The 14,122-nt window shown below is 43.3% G+C and overlaps 1 protein-coding gene across 5 annotated transcripts in view; it reads right to left on the bottom strand.

Moving 5' to 3' along the window:
- Nucleotides 1-14,122, bottom strand: part of map4k4 (mitogen-activated protein kinase kinase kinase kinase 4) — a 97,408-nt gene that overhangs the window by 18,918 nt on the left and 64,368 nt on the right. For 3 of the 5 annotated variants that reach the window (XM_061918234.1, XM_061918238.1, XM_061918239.1), the window contains 5 exons: nucleotides 11,589-11,694; nucleotides 9,078-9,422; nucleotides 5,320-5,434; nucleotides 5,086-5,253; nucleotides 4,593-4,736 (listed from right to left, as the gene is read on the bottom strand). In XM_061918234.1, the coding sequence (XP_061774218.1) occupies nucleotides 4,593-4,736; nucleotides 5,086-5,253; nucleotides 5,320-5,434; nucleotides 9,078-9,422; nucleotides 11,589-11,694 (878 nt within the window). The remainder of the gene's footprint in view (nucleotides 1-4,592; nucleotides 4,737-5,085; nucleotides 5,254-5,319; nucleotides 5,435-9,077; nucleotides 9,423-11,588; nucleotides 11,695-14,122) is intronic. The other 2 variants (XM_061918235.1, XM_061918236.1) reach the window with 1 other exon arrangement.

The following is a 14,122-nucleotide window of genomic DNA, read 5'->3' as shown; positions in this document are numbered from 1 at the left end:
TGTTGTAGGGTGAAAGTGTTCTAGGCAGCATGTGTGATAGTATGGGGGTGTATTAGTGATTGTTGTAGGGTGAAAGTGTTCTAGGCAGCATGTGTGATGGTATGGGGGTGTATTAGTGATTGTTGTAGGGTGAAAGTGTTCTAGGCAGCATGTGTGATGGTATGGGGGTGTATTAGTGTGTTCTAGGCATGGCTAACTTACACATCTGTGAAGGCACCATTAATGCTGAAAGGTACATACAGCTTTTGGAGCAACATATGTTGTTATCATGGACGCCCCTGCTTATTTCGGCAAGACAATGCCAAGCCAGGTGTTACAACAGCGTGGCTTCATAGTAAAAGAGTGCGGGTACTAGACTGGCCTGCCTGTAGTCCAGACATAGAAAATGTGTGCAGGCTAAAATATGAGGCAGGGGACTGTTGAACAACTTAAGCTGTACATCAAGCAAGAATGGGAAAGAATTCCACTTCAAAAATGTGTCTCCTCAGTTCCCAAACCTGCACTGAGTGTTGTTCAAAGGAAAGGCCATGTAACACACTGGTAAAAATGCCTTTTTGGACATGTGTTGCTGCCATTACATTCTAACTTCATGATTATTTGCTAAATAAAATGTTGTTTGTCAGTGTGAAGATGAAATATCTTGTCTTTGCAGTCTATTCACTTGAATATAAGTTGAAAAGGATTTGTTGTATTCTCTTTTTATTTAGCTTTTACACAACCTGACTACTGGAACTGCTTTTCTACTTTGTACACACTACATTGTACACACTATAAAGTACACACTACATAATGAAACAGTGTGTGTACTTTTCCAGCCAACATCTTTCTGCACTTCTTCCTTTCATGATGAAAGAATTGTGTTCAACACACGTCACACACTAACAACCACACACTTTACTCAACATCCTCTCTACGTGTGTGTACGTGTGTGTACGTGTGTGTGTACGTGTGTGTGTGTGTGTGTGTGGTTGAGAAAAAGGATGTAAATGTTGAAGCACGCAATGATAAAGGTGTGTTAGACAGTTGTGAGGTGAAAACATAAAAAGTCCTTTTAGCTTCTATGATGTAAATAAACAGTGATCATTTATTCAACATTTATAATAATTGTAACATTTATTTAACATTTATAATAATTGTAACATGTATTTAACATTTATAATAATTGTAAGATTTATTCAACATTTATAATAATTGTAACATTTATTTAACATTTATAATAATTGTAACATGTATTTAACATTTATAATAATTGTAAGATTTATTCAACATTTATAACAATTGTAAGATGTTTTTAACATTTATAACAATTGTAACATATATTTAACATTTATTACATATATTTAACATTTATAATTGTAACATTGAAGTTCCAGTCATGTAAGGGAAGTGTGTGCAGTACACCACCACCACCAGCAGATGTCAGTGTGGTGATCAAAGATCGTTTCCTGCTATGAAACTTGAGAAGTGTTGACGTCATTTTACTGACTCACTTAAACTCACTTTGGCTTTGACTTGGCTGCGATGAGGTGGCGACTTGTCCAGGGTGTACGCCGCCTTCCGCCCGATTGTAGCTGAGATAAGCACCAGCGCCCCCCACGACTCCAGAGGGAATAAGCGGTAGTAAAATGGATGGATGGATGGGCTTTGACTTGAGTCGTGTGTGTGCAATACGGGTGACTGCTACCTGATATCGTGACAAGGACAGTAGTCGTGTGTGATACAAATGACTGCTACTTGATATCGTGGCCAGGACGTGGAGTCGTGTGTGTGATACAGGTGACTTCTACCTGATATCGTCATTAGGACGTTAGTTGTGTGTGATTCATGTGACTGCTACTTGATATTGTGACCAGGACACAGATTGTGACCAGGATGTTGTTGCATGTGTGTGATACAGGTGACTGTTACTTGATATCATCACCAGGACATTGAGTTGTGTGTGATAGGGGTGACTGTTACCTGATATCGTGATCAGGACGTCAGTTGTGTATGATACAGGTGACTGTTACTTGAAATAGTGACCAGGATGTTGAGTTGCATGTGTGTGATACAAGTGACTGCTACTTGATATCATCACCAGGATGTTGAGTTGTGTGTAATACAGGTGACTGCTACCTGATATTGTGATCAGGACTTTAGTTGTGTGTGATACAGGTGACTGCGACTTGAAATCGTGACCCGGATGTTGAGTGGCATGTGTGTGATACAAGTGACTGCTACTTAATATCATCACCAGGACGTTGAGTTGTGTGAGATACAGGTGACTGCTACCTGATATCATGATCAGGACGTTAGTCGTGTGTGTGATACATGTGACGGCTACTTGATATCGTGACCAGGACACGGATCGTGACCAAGCCGTTGAGTCATGTGTGTGATAGGGGTGACTGCTACCTGATATCGTGATCAGGACGTCAGTTGTGTATGATACAGGTGACTGTTACTTGAAATCGTGACCAGGGCGTTGAGTTGCATGTGTGTGACACAAGTGACTGCTACTTGATATCATCACCAGGATGTTGAGTTGTGTGTAATACAGGTGACTGCTACCTGATATCGTGATCAGGACGTTAGTTGTGTGTGATACTTGTGACTGCTACTTGAAATCATGACCAGGACGTTGAGATGCATGTGTGTGATACAAGTGACTCCTACTTGATATCATCACCAGGATGTTGAGTTGTGTGTGGTACAGGTGACTGCTACCTGATATCATGATCAGGACGTTAGTCGTGTGTGTGATACATGTGACGGCTACTTGATATCGTGACCAGGACACGGATCGTGACCAAGCCGTTGAGTCATGTGTGTGATAGGGGTGACTGCTACCTGATATCGTGATCAGGACGTCAGTTGTGTATGATACAGGTGACTGTTACTTGAAATAGTGACCAGGGCGTTGAGTTGCATGTGTGTGATACAAGTGACTGCTACTTGATATCATCACCAGGATGTTGAGTTGTGTGTAATACAGGTGACTGCTACCTGATATCGTCATCAGGACGTTAGTTGTGTGTGATACATGTGACTGCTACTTGAAATCATGACCAGGACGTTGAGATGCATGTGTGTGATACAAGTGACTCCTACTTGATATCATCACCAGGATGTTGAGTTGTGTGTGGTACAGGTGACTGCTACCTGATATCATAATCAGGACGTTAGTCATGTGTGTGATACATGTGACTGCTACTTGATATTGTGACCAGGACACAGATCGTGACCAGGATGTTGTTGCATGTGTGTGATACAGGTGACTGTTACTTGATATCATCACCAGGACGTTGAGTTGTGTGAGATACAGGTGACTGCTACCTGATATCATGATCAGGACATTAGTCGTGTGTGTGATACATGTGACGGCTACTTGATATCGTGACCAGGACACGGATCGTGACCAAGCCGTTGAGTCATGTGTGTGATAGGGGTGACTGCTACCTGATATCGTGATCAGGACGTCAGCTGTGTATGATACAGGTGACTGTTACTTGAAATCGTGACCAGGGCGTTGAGTTGCATGTGTGTGACACAACTGACTGCTACTTGATATCATCACCAGGATGTTGAGTTGTGTGTAATACAGGAGACTGCTACCTGATATCGTGATCAGGACGTTAGTTGTGTGTGATACATGTGACTGCTACTTGAAATCATGACCAGGACGTTGAGATGCATGTGTGTGATACAAGTGACTCCTACTTGATATCATCACCAGGATGTTGAGTTGTGTGTGGTACAGGTGACTGCTACCTGATATCATAATCAGGACGTTAGTCATGTGTGTCATACATGTGACTGCTACTTGATATTGTGACCAGGACACAGATCGTGACCAGGATGTTGTTGCATGTGTGTGATACAGGTGACTGTTACTTGATATCATCACCAGGACATTGAGTTGTGTGTGATAGGGGTGACTGCTACCTGATATCGTAATCAGGACGTCAGTTGGGTATGATACAGGTACTTGAAATCGTGACGCGGCTGTTGAGTTGCATGTGTGTGATACAAGTGACTACTACTTAATATCATCACCAGGACGTTGAGTTGTGTGTGAGATACAGGTCACTGCTACCTGATATCATGATCAGGACGTTAGTCGTGTGTGATACATGTGACTGCTACTTGATATCGTGACCAGGACACAGATCGTGACCAAGCCGTTGAGTCGTGTGTTTGTGAGACAGGTGACTGGTACCTGATATCATGACCAGGACGTTGAGTTGTGTGTGCGATACAGGTGACTGCTACCTGATATCATGATCAGGACGTTAGTCGTGTGTGTGATATATGTGACTGCTACTTGATATCGTGACCAGAACACGGATCGTGACCAAGCCGTTGAGTCGTGTGTGTGAGACAGGTGACTGGTACCTGATATCATGACCAGGACGTTGAGTTGTGTGGGCGATACAGGTTACTGCTACCTGATATCATAACCAGGACGTCGAGTGGTGTGTGTGCAATACAGGTGACTGCTACCTGATATAGTGACCAGGACTTTGAGTTGTGTGTGTGTGATACAGGTGACTGATACTTGATATAGTTACCAGGACATTGAGCAGCGTGAGTGTGATACAGGTGACTGCTACCTGATATCGTAACCAGGACGTTGAGTCCCTCCAGGACGTCCATCTGCTGGAAGCGTCGTCGGCTGATGAGCGGGTAAACTTTGCCTTGACCGCTGCGATCCAACAACATCAGACCGCTTTCTGTTCCAACCAGCAGGTTCACGCCTACACACACACACACACACACACACACGCACACACACACACACGCACACACACACGTTTAAGTAGTTTTAAAAAATCAGTTTGTTTAAATCATTTCAAAATATCAGTTTGTTTAAAAATGGTTTAAAGTTGGTTTAAATACTTAAAAAAAATCAAGTTTGTTTAAATAGTTTTAAAACATCAGTTTGTTTGAATAGTTTTAAAAAAATCCAGTTAGTTTAAGAAGTTTTAAATATTCTGTTTGTTCAAATAATTAAACTGACAAAATAGGTCAAATGTTTTATTTATTTACATAAAAAAAGAGTGTCCAAAATGAGAGAAAGCTAGAAGCAAGTTGCAGTAAGTTTACCCCAGAGTGCGGCACAAAGGATCTCAGAGTTGAACCTCTTCTTGTATTTGCGGATCTCGGGCGTGTCGCTCTGTGGTCGGGTGTTGACCGGGTTGACGTTGACCACGGACCCTTTGCGGGACGGGTCGGCCCTCAGCGCCTCCGCCAGCCGCGGGTCGTTGGCGTAGCCTGAAGAAAGAATGTGGATTATGGTGGTGCCAAAAAGCCAAAGAAGAAGCGCGTGGTGTGACTTACCCACGTTGTTGAGGGCGCTGCCGGCGGAGGGCGAGACCTGCAGCAGGCGCGGGTCGATGAACGGCGTGAAGGAGGACGAGGACTTGTGCTTCTGCATGTTGTTACTGGACTGACTCTGCAGCGACACACCGCGTCACACTTGGCAGCACAACAACACTGGCAGCACAACAACAAAGATGGTCCACACCAGTGCTTCTCAAACCACCGCCTTGAGGCGGGGAGCCAAGTAGGCCTAGGTGTTCATCAAAGGCAAGCGTATTTACAATGTGTGGCCACGTTGCACTAGGTTTGAACGGTCACACTGTGTTGGGCACCAGCAGGTGGAGCAGGGTTTGAGAGTCACAGGTGTAGAGGATGCATGCGGGGACAACATTCCAGGAAGTGCAAGGCCGAGGACAACAGGTACAAAATGTGTGGGGTTGTGAGAATATTTAAAGCACATTGTGAAATATATGTGAGGATACTAAATGATGTGTTGATGGCTGAATGAATGTCACACTGCTTTTTGTTGAGGGCCACTTGCAGATGAGAGGGCCGCTTGTAACGCTCAACATGTAGGAATGTTCATCCGTCATATCCATGTATCGTACATCATGTATCATAACAGTCAATACATATTAATATTGACTGTTAAGATACATGAATATTCATGTATCATATTCATGTATCGGCCCTGCGATGAGGTGGCGACTTGTCCAGGGTGTACCCCGCCTTCCGCCCAATTGTAGCTGAGATAGGCGCCAGCGCCCCCCGCGACCCCAAAAGGGAATAAGCGGTAGAAAATGGATGGATGGATCATATTCATGTATCGTGTATCACGTATCATATTCATATATCAAATGCATGTATCATATATCATCTATCGTGTATCATATTAATATATCATATGCATGTATCATATGTAATATCTCATGTATCATGAATCATATATCATATTTATGAATCATATATCATGTATCATAGGATCCAGCACCCCCTGCCACCCCAAAAGGGACAAGCGGTAGGAAATGGATGGATGGATATATCATGTCCATCATATTGATCTCATATTCATGTATCATATATCGTGTATCATATTGATATCAAATTCATGTACCCTGTATCATATTTATATCATACATCATGTATCGTATATCACATTCATGAATCATATATCATGTATCATAGGCTCCAGCACCCCCTGCGACCCCATAAGGGACAAGCGGTAGAAAATGGATGTATGGATATATAATGTAACATATTAATATCATATTTATGTATCATATATGGTGTATTATAAAATGATTCATTCAGAAGGACAAATACAATTATAAAGCAGGACATCAAATTATGTGGCAGGCCATATAAAATGAAGCAGCCAGCCACATAAAATGATACGGCAGGACACATCACATAAAGTGGTGGGCCACCTCAAACTGAAAGACAGGCCATTTAAAACGATGCAGCTGAACACAAGAAATGATGCAGCAGGACACATCCAATGACGTGGCAGGCCATATAAATGATGTGGCAGGCCGACAGGCCATCTAAATGGTGTGACAGGCCATCTAAATGACATGGCAGGCCATATAAATGATGTGGCAGGCCGACAGGCCATGTAAATGATGTGGCAGGCCATATAAATAATGTGACAGGCCATGTAAATGACGTGGCAGGACACATCCAATGATGTGGCAGGCCCATATAAATAATGTGACAGGCCATGTAAATGACGTGGCAGGACACATCCAATGATGTGGCAGGCCCATATAAATAATGTGACAGGCCATGTAAACGATGTGGCAGGCCATATAAATAATGTGACAGGCCATGTAAATGATGTGACAGGCCATGTAAATGATGCAGCAGGACACATCCAATGATGTGGCAGGCCGAATAAATGATGTGGCAGGCCAAATAAAATATTGTGGCAAGCCACGTTAAATGACGTGGCAAGCCCGATAAATGATACGGCAGGCCACTTAACGTTATGCAGCAGGCCACATAAATGATACGGCACATAAAGTGATGTGGCAGGACACATCCAATGATGTGGCAGGCCCATATAAATAATGTGACAGGCCATGTAAACGATGTGGCAGGCCATATAAATAATGTGACAGGCCATATAAATAATGTGACAGGCCATGTAAATGACGTGGCAGGACACATCCAATGATGTGGCAGGCCCATATAAATAATGTGACAGGCCATGTAAACAATGTGGCAGGCCATATAAATAATGTGACAGGCCATGTAAATGATGTGACAGGCCATGTAAATGATGCAGCAGGACACATCCAATGATGTGGCAGGCCGAATAAAATATTGTGGCAAGCCACATTAAATGACGTGGCAAGCCCGATAAATGATACGGCAGGCCACTTAACATTATGCAGCAGGCCACATAAATGATACGGCACATAAAGTGATGTGGCAGGACACATCCAATGATGTGGCAGGCCCATATAAATAATGTGACAGGCCATGTAAACGATGTGGCAGGCCATATAAATAATGTGACAGGCCATATAAATAATGTGACAGGCCATGTAAATGACGTGGCAGGACACATCCAATGATGTGGCAGGCCCATATAAATAATGTGACAGGCCATGTAAACGATGTGGCAGGCCATATAAATAATGTGACAGGCCATGTAAATGATGTGACAGGCCATGTAAATGATGCAGCAGGACACATCCAATGATGTGGCAGGCCGAATAAATGATGTGGCAGGCCGAATAAAAAATATTGTGGCAAGCCACGTTAAATGACGTGGCAAGCCCGATAAATGATACGGCAGGCCACTTAACATTATGCAGCAGGCCACATAAATGATACGGCACATAAAGTGATGTGGCAGGACACATCCAATGATGTGGCAGGCCCATATAAATAATGTGACAGGCCATGTAAACGATGTGGCAGGCCATATAAATAATGTGACAGGCCATATAAATAATGTGACAGGCCATGTAAATGACGTGGCAGGACACATCCAATGATGTGGCAGGCCCATATAAATAATGTGACAGGCCATGTAAACGATGTGGCAGGCCATATAAATAATGTGACAGGCCATGTAAATGATGTGACAGGCCATGTAAATGATGCAGCAGGACACATCCAATGATGTGGCAGGCCGAATAAATGATGTGGCAGGCCGAATAAAATATTGTGGCAAGCCACATTAAATGACGTGGCAAGCCCGATAAATGATACGGCAGGCCACTTAACGTTATGCAGCAGGCCACATAAATGATACGGCACATAAAGTGATGTGGCAGGCCACATTTGGCGTGCGGGCCCCGAATGTGACACATGAAGGACGTCCACTACAGTGTATAGATGACATCATTATGTGAAGGAGTGTGAGAATGAACAATGTCATCAAATGAATGCATGAACCCAGTGACTTTGAATGAACAAATACATGAACTGATTGTCATGGAATGAATGGATACACGAACTGATTGACTTCGGATACATATACAGATTGACTTTCACTGAATGAATACATGAACTGATCGACTTTGAATGAATGAATACATGAACTCACTGAATGCATACATGAAGTGAGTGACTGTGAATGGATGAACACATGAAGTGATTGAGGTGTAACATATGTGAGTCAAATCATTTCCGCCAATAAATCTTTTGTTGTGCGTGCAGAATGAAAGCAAGATTGCGTCATCGTTCCATGATGAGCGCAGACAGGAAGTGGTGGTCAATATGCAAATGAGGAGTGATTGGTGGGAGGTCTCAGAGTGACCTACCTCCATGAAGATGGCCATCTTGTCCAGGGGGCTGTGGGGGGACATGCAGGGGCTGGCCAGGCTGGAGGCGGAGGGCGAGGTGGAGGCGGATGTGGAGGCGGAGGAGGAGGGGGAGGAGGAAGGGGAGGAGGAGTGATGGCTCTGCTGGATCAGGTCTGGGAGGAGGTGGATGCGGCCCACAAAGCCGTTCCTGTCCGGCTGCTGCTGCTGATGGTGGTGATGATGATGATGATGTGCGTGACGGAGGTGATGAAGATGGCGGTGGGGGCCGGGGGCGTGCGGGCTGGACGGCGAGCCTGGGCTCTGTAGGGCGGGGCCCGGCCTCTTTTTGCCATCCCCTGCGCTCTGGAAGCAGAAAGAGTGGACGACTTTGGGTCCACGCCTGCTCCCGGCGGAGCCGAGGGCCGGCCACGGTTGCTAGGCTACGGTTGCTAGGCTACGCAGGCAAACAGCAGCTTGTTAGTCTTGTTAGTCCTGCTTTGGGAGTCAAACTACACATGCAGGCCTGGAGACACCTCGCCAGGGAGCTGGAGGGGTTAGGTTGCGCCCTACAAAGTCTTTGCACTCTAAGTCCTGAGCTTATTTATTCCACACCCCGCTTAGCCGTAGTTTTCATCACCAACTAAAAGTAGCCGCTCTATGGAAAATCCAGTGTCAATTAGCATCAAGCTAATTGAGCCTTGCATTTTCAGCATATTGGCAAAATAAATCAAAGAAAAATACAATTGTATAAATGTCATAAAAAAGTAGTAATAATCGCGTGCTTTGTCACATTTAACACAAGTTGTGATGTTTTTATGGGATGTACGGCTCTTTGAAGAGAGTCAAATCTTAAGGAGTCGTTCCTTCCAAACAGCCGTTTAAGAGACTTGCTCGTTATTATATTTCATTTGAAACAAAAAAATCAGTAGAATCACTTATATGGATATTATTTCATAATAACAAAATGTCATCGTCTGTTGGGAACATTCCACAGGCCGCTGCCGTGTTTCCCTGCTTTGGCAGTTTCAAATTGACCTCTTTTAAAAAAAAACTAAAAAGCTGTGTAGCATTTTAACAATATTAAATAAAATAGACAAATAATACGTAAAAATACAATGTATTAATGATATAAAAGTTATAAATAACTGTACATTAAAAATGATTAGTTAATACAATTGTGAGTGTTTCCTCTCTCTCTGTATGTATAGATACAGTATGTATGTGTGTCTAAATATATATGTACATATATACATACATGTATATACACACATACATACATATATATAGTATTATTTTTGTGTAACAATAATATATACATACATATATTGTACATAAAAATACATACATATTTATATACATATATATACATACACACATATATAAATATATATTCATACATACATTTATACACATATATACCTACATATACACACACATATATACAGTATACATACATACATATATGCATATATATACACATAAATACATACATATCTGTATATACTGTACATACATATAGTTATACACATTTGTACATACACACATATAAACATACATAATTATATATATATATAAATATATATATACACATATATATACCTACATATACATACATATATATGCACACATACATGAATAAACATATATATATATATATAAAATTATATATATATATATATATATATACATATATAATTTTATATATATATACATATATATATATATATAATTATATACTTATGCATAGACATATATATATATATACATATATAATTATATATATACATGTACATATATATAAATACATATATATATATATATACATATATAATATATATATATATATATATATATATATATATATATATATATATATATATATATATATATATATATATATATATATATATATACTATTATTTTTAATGTAAAAACATGTTTTTAAATAAAAAAGTAGGTCCATTGAAAAAGCTGCTAAATTATATTTAAACTCTGACTGATTATGTAGTCCAGTTGCCAGTCGGCTGCAGAGTCAGAGAGTCAGAATGTGGTTGCCGAGGCTACATTTGCTCCTGCATAACAACAACTTCCAAACAAACGAATCCCAACTTGGTTCTCGTTGTCCACCTAAAAGAGCCGCTCAAAAGACTCGACTTGTTCGCGAATGTCTCTCGCGGTGTTCCAGTTTTGTTGACAAACAAGTCCTGCTAGAAACAGTACACCTTTTTAGTCAAGCAAAAGAAAACAGCTGAAAGTGAAGTAAAGGTGTTCGGCTACATTGAGTTAGCTCCTCTGTGCTAAAAGTGAGCATGTTTAGGTTGGATGTGCTGATGAGGACACAATCACATAGCTTTGTTGTGTTTAGCATCGCTGTGTAGCGGTAGCATGTTAGCATTTGAGGACAGACAAGACACGTGCATACATAAAAGGCGGGAACGGAACAAAACTAGATGGGGGGAGGTGGGGGGGTTGGGGGGGGGGGGGGTGAGAGGTCGCTCGTGCCAAAGGACGACATGTTTTGTTGTCTACCTGTCGCACCACCAGCGTACTGTCCTTGCCCGGGTCGCCCTCCCCCTCGTCGTGCACGATCATCGTCTTCACCGACTCCGTCTCGCCATTGCTCAGGCGGGTGGACCTGCACAGACCAAGGAACAGGTTTTTATTCAGGCAGGAGGACCTGCACAGACCAAGGAACAGGTTATTATTCAGGCAGGAAGACCTGCACAGACCAAGGAACAGGTTATCATTCAGGCAGGAGGACCTGCACAGACCAAGGAACAGGTTATTATTCAGGCAGGAGGACCTGCACAGACCAAAGACCAGGTTATTATTCAGGCAGGAGGACCTGCACAGACCAAAGACCAGGTTATTATTCAGGCAGGAGGACCTGCACAGACCAAGGAACAGGTTATTATTCAGGCAGGAGGACCTGCACAGACCAAGGAACAGGTTATTATTCAGTGAGGAGGACCTGCACAGACCAAGGAACAGGTTATCATTCAGGCAGGAGGACCTGCACAGACCAAGGAACAGGTTATCATTCAGGCAGGAGGACCTGCTCAGACCAAGGAACAGGTTATCATTCAGGCAGGAGGACCTGCACAGACCAAGGAACAGGTTATTATTCTGTGAGGAGGACCTGCACAGACCAAGGAACAGGTTATCATTCAGGCAGGAGGACCTGCACAGACCAAGGAACAGGTTATTATTCAGGCAGGAGGACCTGCACAGACCAAGGAACAGGTTATCATTCAGGCAGGAGGACCTGCACAGACCAAGGAACAGGTTATTATTCAGTGAGGAGGACCTGCACAGACCAAGGAACAGGTTATCATTCAGGCAGGAGGACCTGCACAGACCAAGGAACAGGTTATTATTCAGGCAGGAGGACCTGCACAGACCAAGGAACAGGTTATCATTCAGGCAGGAGGACCTGCACAGACCAAGGAACAGGTTATTATTCTGTGAGGAGGACCTGCACAGACCAAGGAACAGGTTATCATTCAGGCAGGAGGACCTGCACAGACCAAGGAACAGGTTATTATTCTGTGAGGAGGACCTGCACAGACCAAGGAACAGGTTATCATTCAGGCAGGAGGACCTGCACAGACCAAGGAACAGGTTATTATTCAGTGAGGAGAACCTGCACAGACCAAGGAACAGGTTATCATTCAGGCAGGAGGACCTGCACAGACCAAGGAACAGGTTATCATTCAGGCAGGAGGACCTGCACAGACCAAGGAACAGGTTATCATTCAGGCAGGAGGACCTGCACAGACCAAGGAACAGGTTATCATTCAGGCAGGAGGCCCTGCACAGACCAAGGAACAGGTTATTATTCAGGCAGGAGGACCTGCACAGACCAAGGAACAGGTTAGTATTCAGGCAGGAGGACCTGCACAGACCAAGGAACAGGTTATTATTCAGGCAGGAGGACCTGCACAGACCAAGGAACAGGTTATTATTCAGTGAGGAGGACCTGCACAGACCAAGGAACAGGTTATCATTCAGGCAGGAGGACCTGCACAGACCAAGGAACAGGTTATTATTCAGGCAGGAGGACCTGCAAAGACCAAGGAACAGGTTATCATTCAGGCAGGAGGACCTGCACAGACCAAGGAACAGGTTATTATTCAGGCAGGAGGACCTGCACAGACCAAGGAACAGGTTTTTATTCAGGCAGGAGGACCTGCACAGACCAAGGAACAGGTTATTATTCAGGCAGGAGGACCTGCACAGACCAAAGACCAGGTTATTATTCAGGCAGGAGGACCTGCACAGACCAAAGACCAGGTTATTATTCAGGCAGGAGGACCTGCACAGACCAAGGAACAGGTTATTATTCAGGCAGGAGGACCTGCACAGACCAAGGAACAGGTTTTTATTCAGGCAGGAGGACCTGCAGAGACCAAAGACCAGGTTATTATTCAGGCAGGAGGACCTGCACAGTCCAAGGAACGGGTTATTATTCAGGCAGGAGGACCTGCACAGACCAAAGACCAGGTTATTATTCAGGCAGGAGGACCTGCACAGACCAAGGAACAGGTTTTTATTCAGGCAGGAGGACCTGCACAGACCAAAGACCAGGTTATTATTCAGGCAGGAGGACCTGCACAGACCAAGGAACGGGTTATTATTCAGGCAGGAGGACCTGCACAGACCGAAGACCAGGTTATTATTCAGGCAGGAGGACCTGCACAGACCAAGGAACGGGTTATTATTCAGGCAGGAGGACCTGCACAGACCAAAGACCAGGTTATCTGTATGTGTCAAGAGAGTTCTCTACCAACACAACATTTTCTACCAGGCTATTGCCTCTCACGCCCTCCCAGGGGGAAGCATTTTTTTCACGACCCCCCCGAAGTAAATGCTTAATTTATCTGTATGTGTCAAGATAGTTCTCTCCCAACACTAAATATTCTACCAGGCTATTGCCTCTCACGCCCCCCTAAGGGACAGCATTTTTTTCACCTCCCCACCCCCATGTTAAAGTTTTTTTTTTTTAATCTGTATGTGTCAAGATAGTTGACTACCAACCCTAAATAGTCTACCAGGCTATTAGC

Source organism: Nerophis ophidion, linkage group LG13, assembly GCF_033978795.1.
Source record: "Nerophis ophidion isolate RoL-2023_Sa linkage group LG13, RoL_Noph_v1.0, whole genome shotgun sequence".
Classification (NCBI taxonomy): Eukaryota; Metazoa; Chordata; class Actinopteri; order Syngnathiformes; family Syngnathidae; genus Nerophis; species Nerophis ophidion.
Note: the sequence above shows the minus strand (reverse complement) of the source record. Positions and strands in the feature narration are given on the sequence as shown.